A 15,107-nucleotide genomic window follows, 5' to 3' on the forward strand; every position below is an offset into this window, starting at 1 on the left:
TATGAGAGAAAATTTTCTGTTATATAGAGTTATTCTACACCATTTAAGTTAGAAATTTTGATGCATTACATTCAGGAATTGGATCTCTACCTATTGCCAATTGTTTAGGTTGGACTTTTAAAATGGTATAAAATCTAGGTTGTTTGCAAAAGGCCTATTTGCTTTTGTTGCTACTATTTGGCCTACACATAAGAGGGAGTCTGCGGTGACTCGCTTAGGTCTATCTACCTATTACCAATTAATTTTAGGTTGGATACTTATTAGATTCTATGATCGTTGGTTTGGGTGGTCAATGCTCAACCATTTCATTCTTTCCAATAAAAGCAACAAAAAGTAAAATGATAGCTTTCTCTAAGCACAAATTCAGACACATCTCATGACAAACAATTTCCATATATCAAAAAGGCCAATTTGGTACCTGACCAGTAGCTTCTTTCTCAGAGTACTCTCTAAGTATACCATCAGCACGAATAGCTCGGGGATTTCTAATTCTCTGAAAGGTGCTTTTGTTATTCAAAACCTCCAAACACTTGGAACAACTAGCACCAATTCCATCAACTGTCAATGAGAAGAAATCTAATACCCCACTGACAGGTTGAACAAAGATTCCTAGGAAAGCACGTCCTATTCCCTGTGCAAGTCCCAGGAGACCATACTGTCTTGCATTTTCCACCGGTTTTCTCACAACCCCAACCACACCAAAAGCAACACCCTGGGCAAGAGCTTCTGCTCCTTGAATAATTCCGTCACCTACCCCAGTGATTCTCCTTGACGATACCTGATCTTAGGTTAATCTACTTCTCAAATTTTTAAACCGAAGTTATTAACAGAAACAAAAAGAAAAGCTTACCTGCTTTGAGCGCATTTGCAGAAACTGCCCATCAGTTGAAAGCTCTGCAAATCCCTTACTCAGAGAAGCCAAGGTTGAACTAGTCATACCAAGTACATCTACTGAAAATAACAAGTGAAGAGGGTTATGAATCAAATCTTGCCAAATACGGTTTACAACTGCACGAGCTATGGAACTTCTCCGCATGAATCTGTCTTTGCGCATCACCCTCCTTAGATGCACCTAAAATTAAAGGCTCAAAAGTCAGTAGCCTTATTCATGTAAAAGAAATCTTCCTATAGAATGTCTGCTGACTCAATATCCTAAATGCTACTTTAATAGGCAGGAGTGCTGTCATGTTAAGTAAAAAATGTTCCCAGACCTGAATTCTAAATGCGTTTCCAACAGCAGAAAGTATAGGACTCCACACACCCAGAACTCCATGAGGCCTTTGGGCTGGTGCTGTCTCCAATGACACTTTCAACCTTACCTCTGAAATATCTATCAGGCTGAAAAGATTAGAAGAGGGAAACATAATTATTTCCTTTCAGCTTCAAAACTAATTATTTCCTTTCAGCTTCAAAACCCTAAATGATACTTTCTATTAAGTTAAGTACTGATAATGAAGATGAAACCTCCAGACTTACAACAAAGAAGAAATCAAAGTCCTCTTAAAACTTCTCGTTCAAGGAAACAATCCAGTAATAATAAAACTAGCATTGAATAATATAGTCCTTCTAGCACAACCATATTTATGAATACAATTCTAGTGGATCAAGATAAACTAAGATGCTCTGACTCTTCAATTTTCTCGAAGCACTGTGTCAAGAATTCATAATCTAATATGAGTATGGGGATATGACCCTCCATGGATCCTCCAAATATATGAGAAAGCTAAGAAAAACTAAACATACCTCCATTGGACATATATCTATATCAGACACTCGCATCGTAGTAATATAAAAGTTTAGTGGCATTCTGAAACAAAATGCTGCTTGGCTTGGATGTCTTATTAGTCAAAATGAATTTGTTTTACACCTTAGTAATGATGAGCGCATTATTATATCTCCAGCTATTTTATTGATAAAGATGTCAAGGGAATCTTCTCAAAATTCATTTAGAAAATTAAAATGGAGAGGAACAAAACAACATTCACATAGTGTAGTCAAAGCCACATACTGATCCATAATAGTTTCTTTGATTCAATGCTAGAGGCTTACACGTGAGAAAAGATCACCAATATATTAAAAAAAATTCATTGGATTCTCTTCCAAAACAAAGCATGGACCAAACTAAAAACAAGAAAATATAAACTCTTAAAAATAAACTTAATAGCAAACAAAGTCAACTCATGTTGGATATACATAACTACTTTTATGCCTTAAAGTGGATAGATGCATAGTAGCATTTATGTGATGTGCAGATGCTTTTGCACTTGGATGCACAATCCAGGAACACAAAAACAGATTGAAACTGAATCATGAAAATATTAAAAAACTAGCAATAAAATTTTACTATTTTCCTGGTAATGAACAGGGAATAGCTATATAAGTAAATTCTACCAAGACATCACCTAGCCAACATCAATATTACAAGTTTCTAGCTGTAAAGAGGTGGAAAACTAGTCTTACTCAACACGTATCTCTGGGTCAACTTGAGTGACATTGGAACTTTGAGGAATTTGCTCTAGATGAAGATTGTTATAGAGATCAACCAATGCCCAAATGATAGGTTCATGAATATTAAGCCTCCAACACTTGTCGGTCACCTATCATGTGAACAGAGATCTTAGAGATCAATTATACTATTGTCTAAAAAAGCATAGTAAAGCCAACTGCTATGCATAAAGTAGACAGAACATTACCCGTATATACACATACGGATACACCTGGATGCCATCAGTGGTAGCATTTTGCATTGTAATAGTCATCTTAAATACAGGATGACGAATATCGCTCATCTTCTCAGGTGCCAATAGCACTGGCATTAATGTTAGAGGAAGCTGGTTGTCCATCTGCAAATAGCCCAGTATGAGCTTGAACCTGGCAGAAACGGTAGAATCAGCTTATTCATCAGAAGAACCAACAAAGATAACTGATAGAAAATGGATGTTCAATTCCCAAGACCTAGCAGCCATTTGAAAAATATTATTTTGAATGAAGTCGGAAATGGAAAAAGCCAAGTCTAAGGAAGGGGTTTTAGTTCAAGTCATGTCATCTTGTTTGCAGGCCACTACTATTCATAAAACGAAGTACATGTACATAAATAGACACTTGAAGGAAGAAAACAATGGGTCCAACTAAAATGTCAGACAAAAATTAACTCATGTCATTAGTGTAGAAAAGCACAATAAATGTGTTTTACTCAAACTTTTATCTTCCAATAGGTAGCAGGACATACTGTAAAACATGTGCGTCATCAAGCACTATACAATGGCCAAGAGCAAGAAACTGCTAATCAGCTGAAAACGAGGACATCATGCCAATTCTTTAAAAAGTTATATTTATGAAATAGAAGCTCTTACCTGCTGGTGGTTCCACCATCATAGCCAGTAGAATATGATACAAAGACTCTGTCCAGGTATAGATAAAAGAGTTCTTTTGGCATGTGGTCCACAACAGACACCCCAACAACTCCCAATTCAATGATGATTTCTACAGGCGTGATGTCCATCTGTGGCTTTCCAGCAGCCAACAGAGACATATCTTCATGCGAGCTTTTCCAAGTCCAATCATCGGTGAACCTAACAATTTTGATATTTCCTATTTTGGAAACATGCAAGTGCATTCCAAGTTCTCCTTCGTCTGCAGAAAATTGCCCAGCCCTTTCCAAATTGACTTTCCAAACTCGGTTGTTGCCATCTCCATCAATTTTAGCATCAATGGACTTTTGTCCATAGGGATTTTCCCAAGAAAATACTGTAGTTGAAAGAGCTTCTAAAGTAGTCCATGCATACTCACCAAATCCAGATTGGCGAATGCATATTGTTTTGTCGAAGGTTCTATTCTCAATTCTGTTCATTCATGCTTTGATAGGTCAATCAAAACCATCATGTCATGCATCACACTATTATTTAATATCTAGAAAGCAATGACTAACTTACCTAACTGGACCTTTGGTTGATCCAACGCGGAATACTACTATAAATCGCGATCCTTCTTCATAGCCCCGAATTTCTACTTGCAAAAAGGTCCTTAAAGAATCATGCCGCCTCAAAACCAATGAGATGGTATCCTCTTTCACTATTTGAACAGGAAATGACCATTCTGTATCTTCTAGTCGTACCTAGAAATTTCAAATAGATCAACTTAATAAGAGAAGAAATGAATTGGATGCTCATGGTATTTTTTGTATTAAAAATACATAGTTTGCATGCAAGAATTGAAGTGCAAAACAGTAGACCTTTTTTGAAAATCAGAAGGCAAAACAAAAGTACAATTCAATCTAGAAATCCAGTACAAGCAAAGATGAAATGAGAAGGGTATAAGTTATGCCATAATCTCACTGCAAGATTTATGGATTAGTGTAAAAACAAGGATAAAAGGTTCTATTAAATTGACTGACCTGAAGTTTATCTATCCCATCATTCTCACAATGTAAGAAGGACATTCTTGAATCAGAAGTACGAAGAACTTTAGGCTCATCTTCACTGCTTAACTTAATGTATATGTCCCGACCGAGTCTGTTTGTAAAGGTCATGTATGGCCGGACAGTAACCACCTACAAAGATTTTAATAAATCAAGTCTTTGCATTACAAACAACATAATCATTTCAATACTACCTTTGTAGGAACAGATTGATAGGGGCAGGGCTTTGCAGAAACAAAAAGGCGGATACATTTGCCATCAGCATTATAAGCATAAATATCCAAAGATCCATCCTGTTGGCCAGGAAAAAAGAAAGTACTTCACAAACAAAATTATTGTACGAGATGGCTTCTAATTACAATTGACATTTGATTTACCATGTCACCAAGGGGATAAAGATCTTTAATAGGTCCGAAGTGCTCCTTGCTAGACTCAGTAATTGCTACAGAAAGGCCAAGCAAATTAAAGTTCATAGCTGAGGCAATTGTATGACCAGCGTACATTTCCTCATCAGTTATTTCCTCAATGATTTCTTCAGTTTTCTTTTTAGAATAACGAGGAAATCTGATCTTGCTTGTGCGTTTTTTCTCTCCACATTAACAAGCCTGTACGTAAGTGGTGGACATCTGGAAACTGAAAACCAATAAGGAGCATAGACTTTGATTTTTTTGACATCATTTTTTGTTCTTTGTCATAATCTTGTTCAATAATGAGTTGAACAATCCTGCAATACCAGAAATATCAAAGGTATCAGAACAGAGAGGACTTTTTTAACATATTCAAGAGACTTGAATATTTTAAGGCAATGCAATCTGCAATAAACCTTCCAGAGATTGAACTTCTTAGGCTTATTGTTTTGGATGGAATGCCATGAGGATGTGAGATCAGAACAGCTTCCTGTAAATCAGTGAAAGTAAAAACAAATAGACTATTAAATATGACAGAAAAGACAGATTTGACATTAAAAAGAAATATAATTTGCCTTAAAAATCTCACATGTAATGGCAACCATCCCCTCTGAGGAAGTAGTGAGAAGAATAAAGGATTACATATATTGGCATTGTATATATTCACAGTTCTTCCAGGGCGAGATATTCCTCGGGAGCAGGGAATGAAATGACCACTTGCTGGCATCTCAAGGATAGAATATTCAGCTGTAAGAGGAAGATAGTTGGTGATAGATAATGGGGATTTGACCAGAATACTCCAATCAAGGATAGGATCAGAGTGAATGTCTTTTGAAATCTCAGTTGCTTGTATCTCTAAACAAAACCAAATTTTACGTGAAGAATTATTTGAAGATGTCTCACTTAGCAGGGTGCAACAAAGCAATTCCTCAGACTCAGTGAGAGCTGATACATATATCTCAGAAGTTTCAGTAGATTTTCCAGAAACTTCTAGTTGACCAGGCTTTCTAACTACAGAACTCCAGGAATACTTATCAGGACCATCAAAATGTGAAGGTCGCAACTGAAACACAAGTGGTGCAGACTGAGTTAAGGCTGATAAGGGAAGGGGCACTGTATCATCAGGTTTCAACTGGCCGACAAATATATCATTCTTTGCATTAGGTGATGTTTGTTTCATATTCCTAATCCATTTTCTTCGTCTCACAGAATTCGAAGATATTAGAGAATCATCTGACTCAGGCCATTTTAGGCTTTCTACATTTGGAGCATAAACCCATCCACCATTGGTATTAGCAGAAGAAGTATCCAAATGCCAATCATCTACCCACTCCCAACCTGAAGGTAACTCAAGTCCAGAAGTAGCCTGCATTTTTTGGGAGGAATTAAAAACCAATTTAGAGTTTAGACATCCCAACTGAGATTTTAAATCTCTAACAAATATTAGTCTTTTTTATCTTCTCCAACAATACCAAAACCAATTGATTCCTGATCTTAGAGGATTTCAACCAGTTTTTGAAGTTCCAAAACACATTTTCAAGGTCATAAACGGGATCAGGCTTAAAAACATGTAAATTTGGCATGTTCAAGGAATTAAAAAGACAAAACAAAAATAACTAAAAAATAGATGGAGAATGCCTGGAGTGACACAAAGAGACAATGTGTTCCAAGGTATTAGCAGTGTAACTGTAGAAGAAGTTGAGGCAACAGATGAAGAAGACATAATGCCTATTATTCAAAATACTACCATATGATTGGATGTTTCATAAACAAAATCTTCATGTTGGAACAATAAGCACTTTAATGTGCGAAATAGAGAAGGCAGAAAAGAGAACTAGTTATGCTGCAAAATGTCTTACAGCTACTTAGAGCTAATAACTGGTTTAATATTAATGCTTACCTGCTGGGAGCCTCCAGCATAAGTTTGATCTTGATTCAATTGAGCATTGGAACCAATCCATCCAGTATTTGGATCATATATTTCAGTTTCAAAGAACTCATCTGTCTGAATTCTGTTACCATCATGTTGCATACCTTCAGGCATGCTTAAATCAGTAGGCCGTTCCATCATTTCACTCGAAGCCTTGGATACAAGATATAAATCAAGTACAAAATCTGTGTTGTTATGTACAGAGACCAGAGACCTAATATTTACATATCTGTTGCCATCCTTTACAGTAACTTGACTAGCCACAACATAATTGCCTAAACGCCAACAAGCACTCGGTGCCGCATAGTTCAGCCGCACTGTAGTCCAAGGGCCCTCCATGCTAGGACTTATCTGAATGAATCTCGATTTTCTGCCACCAACAAAGTATTCATTTGTTTCATCAGTATTAGATTTTGGAGACAAAATTACAGCACATTTTAGTTTCCCACTTGACTTCTTCCCCCTCCTATCTGCTTGAGCGGTATTCTGCAAGAAACAATCCGCTTAAGTTCCAGAGCTCTGAAGAATGCTTTAAAATAATTCCACTTGAAGCCTTGTATTAGTGTTTTCATGTCCAAACCCTATGAAAAATATCATTTCCATGAGTTATAAGTAAAATCATCACATTTACCATAGATGCTGACAAGGATAAGTCCATCCACATTGAGCTATTGGTCTGATTGTACTGAGGGGAATCATCTGGGATGTACGTGGCTATATGATTCAAGGGTGCAGAAAAGAATCCGATAGCCTCACCTGTTAAAGATACAGTGGATTCAGTAAAGCAGGCATAAACTAGGAGATCATCTTCTCTCTAGAGTTAATGCCATTGTGAATAGATGTGGTAATTAAGGTATAACAACATCACAGAAATCCTAAATGGCAATGTCAAGGTTCTTGATTAATGAATTGGAATATTATATTTAATATGCGTAAGGTACGTTTTTTATTAGCACAATACCTATACTGGCACGTATATCTATTACCTTTTCCTTCATCAGAAACAATTAGCTCCACAATGTATGTGTCCTGGGAGAATTAAGCATTATAAGAATATTAGGAATATGCCAGAAAAAAAAAAGAAGAGAAAAAAATTATAGAGTAACACAGGGTTCATTGAAGAAATACTAATATCATTCTTACGTACTGGAGAGTCAACTTTGAAGAAAAATATTTCACTCCAGTCAACAAATTCAGTATCAGAAGACAAGTAACTTGAGATGTGCCCGCATGTACGTGCACTTTGTTGACGAATCAGTGATTCACTTGGAAGGCTTTGATCAGGAGAAAGGCGAACAGCCACAGTATAATGATGAGAAGTCAACCCTTCAACTCTGGGTAACTAAATTACAAAAGCATGCCAGACCATGCAAATGAACAAATTATTTGTCACAATATAACTAATAAGAGTAGAAAATTGTAAGATAAATGAGTGAACTTAAAACCATTTCACACACTATCTCCATTTCCTTTCCCGCTGTCCTTCCAAAAAAACTAGGACAGCCATCAAGTTCAATAACTGATTTCAAAGAGAATTTACACAGCATACATTTTAGCTGTCTGTGTATGTGTGTGCATGTGTGTTTCCAGCATTTCTAAATCAGACAAAATCCTAAAAGTAACAAAATAATATTGGACCACAAAAAGATGTCAAGAGTTAGAATTAAATGCAAAAAATACACTGATGACCATAACAAAACATTTTCTCACCAAATTTACAGACAGCAATGACACCCCAAAACCTAGAACTTAAGTAAAACAAATTTAAAAGGGAAAAGTCTTTATCCCGTATAGCTTTAAAATCAGTTCCAAAACAACTATGTCTGTCTATTTTCTTGAGGTATTATTTTAATATTGTTTATCTATGTCAAAAGAAGCCGTGAGATTGTAAAAGCTCTCAACAAGGGTAACTACAACAATAGGAAAAGGAAAATTTTGCTTAAAAGACACAAATTTATCTATGTCTAAACATTTTTCCTTTTTGACAACTAAACTCAAAAAGCAATCACAGAGCTTGTAATAAAGGATGAAGAAAGTGATTTTCTCCATCAATAGAGTGAGAGAGAAGATCAAGACTGTACCGTTGCATCAGCTATAATGATTGTCACCATTGTTCTAATTTTCCTGCACAGCTTTCCATTCAAGTGAGAGTCCAACATATTTTTTGAAACAGGAACTTTTATAGGCTTCATATCCCCAGATGGCATTCTAATAACATCCGCAAGCCGTCTCATCTCAGTGGCTCGAATAAAAATGTCCTGCCCAAGTTTATTTTGCGGGATGATGTAGTAACTTCTCTTGTGGTGGACATCAATGACAGATCTTGTAGCAGAGGTTGGAAAAAATGCTTCCTAAGTAATGTAAAGAAGAAGTTCAGATATTTTCAACACTAAAATCAATATGTTAAGCATTGAATCTAAAACCATTTAGCAACAAGTGGAGAGATTCAATTTTGATAATACACCACAAAAACCCTATAATTAACATATGTGTGGTAAGACCATTTAACATTCCCCACCCCCCAACCCCTCACGTGTAGTTCACAACATTTGGACAACCTTTCATGGGGTTAGACAGGACAAACAACATAACAAAACCTGGGTTCTGATGCCATGTTAAGCATCTAGCAGAAAATTGTTTGGCACTAAGTGGAGAGCCCCAACTTTAATATAAGATCAAAAACCCAATACTCAACAAATGTGGCATAAGACCACGAATATAATTTAAAAGGAACTTTTTCAAAAAAGAAAAGTGAGGTGAAGTGAAGAAGATAAAAACATAAGAAAAAAGATCATTCATATCAAGACCATAAACATATCATTCACTGATAAATAGAGTATTACCAAAATTTATCAAGCAATTGCAAACAATTACCGGTCTTTTATGATATTGATGAATATCACTAAGATTATTCCAGCTTGCATAAGCTTGAATAATCATATTAGCATTAGACACTGAGATATTCAAGTTGAGATCCTTTGTGGAGGTGAAACGTAACTGAGATGCTGCACCAGGGGCATTGGGATCATACTGATACCTGAAAGTTACCGTAGATTAGGCCAGAGGAGTTAATGCAAAACACTAAGAAGAGGTTCACAAGAAATAGTAAACAACAGATGCAAGTTAAGATAGAGCCAAAAGAAACTAAGAATCATTTATCAGATAACTACACAGCTTGATAAAGATATAATTTCCCCAAAAACAAAAAACTTCAACAAGTTCATTTCTATTTTCTAGCAGCTATTAGTTGAATTTCACACTTTCGACCTTCAAACTTAGTTTACTCCAAAATGAGATATCAATTTCCAAGTATTAGTTCTTTTCCATCTACAACATAGAAGTTCTATGCAGTGGAATATATTATCACTAATCAATTAGCATCAAGAAACCAGCATTCAAAACCAAGCTTAAGCAAACATTAAAATGAAAAAAAATTAATCAAAATAAATTATTTAAGCATCAGTTTTTCTTAACTTGAATCAAAGTAATATTAGTTGTGTGTTATTCACGACTACTCTTTTTTGTCAAATGAATAAACATACAGAACAGACGGAGTCCATCCAAATATTTACATCTAATAGATGGATCACAAGATAATTACCTTAAAACCGCATCCACCGGCTCAACAATCGGCTCCCAGGATTCATATTTATCATTATATGATCTGGCAGCCAAAGAGAAGCTAACAATAGAATTTGAATAGTCCCGTCTTCCATGTAAACTGAATGCTATTCCACTCAATGATATATTAAACAATGGAACCATCTGCAACATGGTAAGCATAAAACCATTGAATCAACCAAAAGCATATTTAGCACAGTATTAGTGTGGTTAGTTGTAAAAGTAAGTCCAATTAATCCTGAGATCATTTTTCAAATTGAAAACTGGAGCATTAGGCTAGAGTATTTCAGAACTAAAAATAGAAAGAATAACCATAAATCATTGCAATCAATGATAGCTTCTAAATCTTAAAAGCAAAGCATGCAGTTTTATCTTTCGATAATGACTGAACCATAACTGGTAATGGCTAGACAAAAAAGACTCTCTGAACTAAACGTATTTCTAATCATCCATAATAAGAACACACTGTAATTCTTCATATACTTTCAATAGAAAAATATAACTATGATATGTCCAAGGACCATAAAGGAACTGCGGAATAAAATACACACCAGGCCACAATAGTCATCAAAAACGGCTACAGAAAAGGTCCCTATTTCTGCATCAATGACAGTATCATCTGAAGCACTGTGTAAATCTGGATCTACCAGCTTTAAAGCAAACCTTCTTGGAGGTTTTCTGAACCCACCACGGACAACAAAAGTCCCCAAATCATTAGCAACAACCCAAATGCTAAATGGTTCTGTACAAAACTTCGCATCTGATGTGTCCCAAACACTTTCTTCCAAAAACTGATCTCCACTTACCATATCACTCCGCATGCATCTTAATGTGCAAAAATCTTGTCGCTTTGGTGGGCCCTTACATGCAATACAACCCACAGAAACATAACCTGGAGGAGCTTGAGGCAACCAAAAAGAAATATTCTCCATTCCTCTCTGTTTCTTAATCTGTCCAACACGCTGGAATCCTACAGGAGCTTTGAAAAGCTCATCATCTCCAGTGTCATGAAGAACAGTGCATGTATTTGGAGGCTCATACCTGACACTCAGAAAATTAACAATATCAACTTTTATTGAATTAAATCAAGATATATCAAAAAGAAATCCAGTCTTAAGTGTCACGTACCCTTGAACAGCAATATCACCAAAATACACCATTCCTAGGGGGACCACTGGACGCCATATGGATAGTTGCTTCCTAGAGCTCGAACCTCTGTTCCACCAAACCAACCTAAAACTAGCAACAGCTTCAAAACGCCGACCAGAATTTACAACCTTCGAACTTTCTGACTGTTGATTGTTGACACGACCATTTGGAAAAGTTTGGGTGTCTGAAACTCTAGATGTTTTTGGATAAACTTCAGGAGACCTAATAATTACATGACGTAATTCGTATGCCGTCGCTAACAACCTCAAAGTTGTTGGTTCTGCTGGCAAGAAGGTCCCAAGAGAATTATCCACACGCCAAAATGCTAGACTGGATGGATATCCACAATTTGCACAGAGTATTTGGGAAATAAAGAATGCCATTAGAAAACTTAGTTACCACAATAGCATTAAAAATCCATGAAGCAAACAGAATATGTGCCAACAAATATACACAGACAACTGAAATCACAATAAAGATGGAGCATTATAATTAAACATACTGATTGGTGTCACTGATGGTAATGCAGTCCCTGAGTGAACAAGGAGAAACAAAAGAAGCCAAGATGCAGAAAGTAGAAGATAATGATGGTTGCAATTTCCCAGGGGATACAACACAACCTAATGCGACGTAGCCTTCAGGAGCTTCAGGGAACCAAACAAAACAGCTGCTTTCTTCCTCGTCTTTTGACAATGTATTGGATGTAATTTCACCTTCATCGGAGATGCCTCCAGAACCTAAAGGCGGCCAAATTCGTTTAAATGATACAGGTCTCTTGACTCGCAAATAGTTGATGTTTACAGCAAGAACACCTTTTGTAGGTGGTTTGTCCCTGCCAAGTGAAGACCACCAACATCAAAGTACTGAAAGAAGTAGAATAACTTTCAAACAAAGACAGAGGAAAGAGTCCACTAACAATGGTGTCAGATAGTCACCAAGAACTGCAAAACCAACCGGAGCACGAGCTCTCCAAAAGGCATATATCTGGTCAGTCTTGGGATCTGTAAAGCATGCTAAGGCTATAAGTAAACCATGTAAAACTTCTAACAAATCAATTTCCTCCAACACTGGATTAAAAGAGAAAAAGACTTAAAGCATACATTTAATTGTTCCAACTTTGTCAAACTGAGAACAATGAACTGTCATTTCCTTTGATGTTGTACTTAGAAAGGCCAAAATATCTTCTTCAACTGCTAAAAACAGTCTCAGGATGCTAAATGAAAAATTCATGAATATGTTTGAAACCGATAAATGCATATTTTTCTTTCCAGAAGCATTAGAATACTTAATGGAGGTGTCAAAAGGCTCCAAAATTCTGATCCCATTACTCTCCATTGTCAAGCCAAGGGCATTTGCAGTCATCTCCATGGTATCACCTTTCATAACTAGCCTGCAGAAACATGCCAGTATCAGAACATCAATTGTCATATTGTCAAGTGTTCATTTAACACATTGCCTCCTTCCTGTACAGAGGTTGCAGGGCTGTTTATGGCTCCAGCTTTACTTTCTGATATTCAAGGAAACAACAAATTCTAAGTATAAATCTGACCACTTAAAAGTGCTTAGAGGCTAACAATAATGATTTTGCTCATGAAAGCATCCTGCTGCAATATTTATACAACCAAACACAGAATATATGATGCTATTAGTTTGGATTATCTTCTGAGAATGAAAGTGTTCAATGAAACTTAGTTGAAAATGGTATTTAACATGAAACGCTTGAAAACAGTATCAAATAAGAACACTGATTATACACTGAATTTCATAAGTATAAACAAATCTATGAATAGTATGGAAAAATAGCCCCTACTGAGAAGAAAGAAATGCAACCAAGATCATAAGAATTCCATATTCATATCCGGAATTGTAATTAATGATGAAAAAAAAAACTAAAAAAGGAACAAACCTTCCAAATGCATCCAATTGACCATGCAAAAGTTTGTTCGATAAGACTGGAGATTCCCCTACATCTTTTGATGCATTATAAAAGGTCAGTTCGGGACCAATTGCCTGCAAAAAGACAATGGAAATGCCAACACAAGTAACGGATATAGGACATTGTTTAAATCAATGATTGCAGATAATATTTACACCATATTTAAAAGAAATGTCAATGCAAATACAATGACATAGTATCACTTCAATGGAAGTCTTGACATCACTACCTAGAGAATACAAACATCAAATTTACATCTGGTGTACTACAAAGATTCATACCAATAACATAATCAGTCAGAATAAAATAAGCATGAAGAAAGTACATTATCAAAGGTACATACACATGTATAGGTTTTCTCCATTCCATTTTTCAATTTCAGAAACTCAAAAGAAAAGAGCTAATGAGGAAAAAAATAGTAAGTTGATGTGCATCAACAACTTTAAATTTCTAAAATAAAAAGATTACCTTAGACATTGACTTAGGATATAATAGGCTGAAATTTAGGTTCTATGAAATCCATTTTTCTTCAATTTCTAGTTATCCAGCCATTACTACTGTCAAACTTCAAGGCAGTGATAATTATATTTCTTGGTCTGCATTGGTTGAACTATGGTTTATGAGCCAAAGGTATAAAGACCATCTAGAGACTAAACTTCTTCAAGTCTACTCTCGACGCTCTGCTAATAATCATTCTTCTACATTACCGCCTTCTAATACAGGTCAGGTAGATGCTCCAAGTGACTCACCTTCTACACTACCATCTTCTCCGTCTCCAATCATGTCACCAGAACTCACTCCACCTATAGCTCTTCGAAAAGGTACTCATTCTTCTGGTAATCCTCATCCTATTTACAATTTTTTGAGTTATCACCTTCCTATTATGCCTTCACCTCGTCATTATCCAATGTATCTATTCCTAATACTGTTAGTGCAGCAAAGGCTGATAGAAGATCTAGCTCAAGATACAGTGTTTTCTTTGGAGGGAATCCAATATCATGGAAAAGTAAAAACCAGGAAGTTGTAGCAAGGTCAAGTGCAGAAACAGAGTATCGAGCCATGGCCTTAGTCACTTGCAAACTTATCTGGTTAAAACAACTTCTTCAGGAATTAAGGTGTGAGATTGACAGTCCAATGCAGCTGATATGTGATAATCAAGCCTTACATATTGCAACAAATTTGGTGTTCCATGAGAGGACGAAACACATAGAGATTGATTGTCACTTTGTTAGACAGAAGATTGAGGCGAAGTGTATTGCAACTAGATTCGTTAATTCTAACGATCAGCTAGCAGATATCCTCACTAAAGCTCTTAGGAAATCTCGGATTGGATATATATGTAACAAGCTAGGAGCATATGATTTATACGCTCCAGCTTGAGGGAGAGTGTTAAGATTTGTATAAACCTTAGACGTTGATTTAGGATTAAAATAGGCTGAAATTTAGGTAATTAGAAGATTACCTTTCCTTTTTATGTATAGTCTCACTTGTATATATTTCCTTGAGGTTTGAGGGTAATGTATGCAATTCATTCTGATATTCATTCTTTTCTCTCCTCCTTTTCTTCCTCTCTTTCTCTCCATGGCAGCAGCCACTCTTTCTCTTCTCTTTCTTTCTTCTCAAAATTAACAAGTACTGTAGCAAATT

At 36.1% G+C, this 15,107-nt stretch overlaps 1 protein-coding gene across 1 annotated transcript in view; it reads right to left on the reverse strand.

Moving 5' to 3' along the window:
• Window positions 1-15,107, reverse strand: part of LOC107933727 (uncharacterized) — a 32,286-nt gene that overhangs the window by 2,986 nt on the left and 14,193 nt on the right. Inside the window, 27 exon segments of the mRNA XM_016866005.2 lie at window positions 419-778; window positions 851-1,072; window positions 1,212-1,338; window positions 2,461-2,597; window positions 2,694-2,871; window positions 3,354-3,842; window positions 3,933-4,114; window positions 4,394-4,549; window positions 4,612-4,710; window positions 4,795-5,004; window positions 5,007-5,090; window positions 5,093-5,141; window positions 5,241-5,314; window positions 5,414-6,190; window positions 6,725-7,240; window positions 7,386-7,510; window positions 7,741-7,783; window positions 7,902-8,096; window positions 8,836-9,105; window positions 9,629-9,791; window positions 10,356-10,519; window positions 10,927-11,416; window positions 11,504-11,854; window positions 12,027-12,356; window positions 12,441-12,525; window positions 12,625-12,914; window positions 13,431-13,534. Coding sequence (XP_016721494.2) covers window positions 419-778; window positions 851-1,072; window positions 1,212-1,338; window positions 2,461-2,597; window positions 2,694-2,871; window positions 3,354-3,842; window positions 3,933-4,114; window positions 4,394-4,549; window positions 4,612-4,710; window positions 4,795-5,004; window positions 5,007-5,090; window positions 5,093-5,141; window positions 5,241-5,314; window positions 5,414-6,190; window positions 6,725-7,240; window positions 7,386-7,510; window positions 7,741-7,783; window positions 7,902-8,096; window positions 8,836-9,105; window positions 9,629-9,791; window positions 10,356-10,519; window positions 10,927-11,416; window positions 11,504-11,854; window positions 12,027-12,356; window positions 12,441-12,525; window positions 12,625-12,914; window positions 13,431-13,534 — 6,270 coding nt within the window.

This window comes from Gossypium hirsutum, chromosome D03, assembly GCF_007990345.1.
Source record: "Gossypium hirsutum isolate 1008001.06 chromosome D03, Gossypium_hirsutum_v2.1, whole genome shotgun sequence".
Taxonomy (NCBI): Eukaryota; Viridiplantae; Streptophyta; class Magnoliopsida; order Malvales; family Malvaceae; genus Gossypium; species Gossypium hirsutum.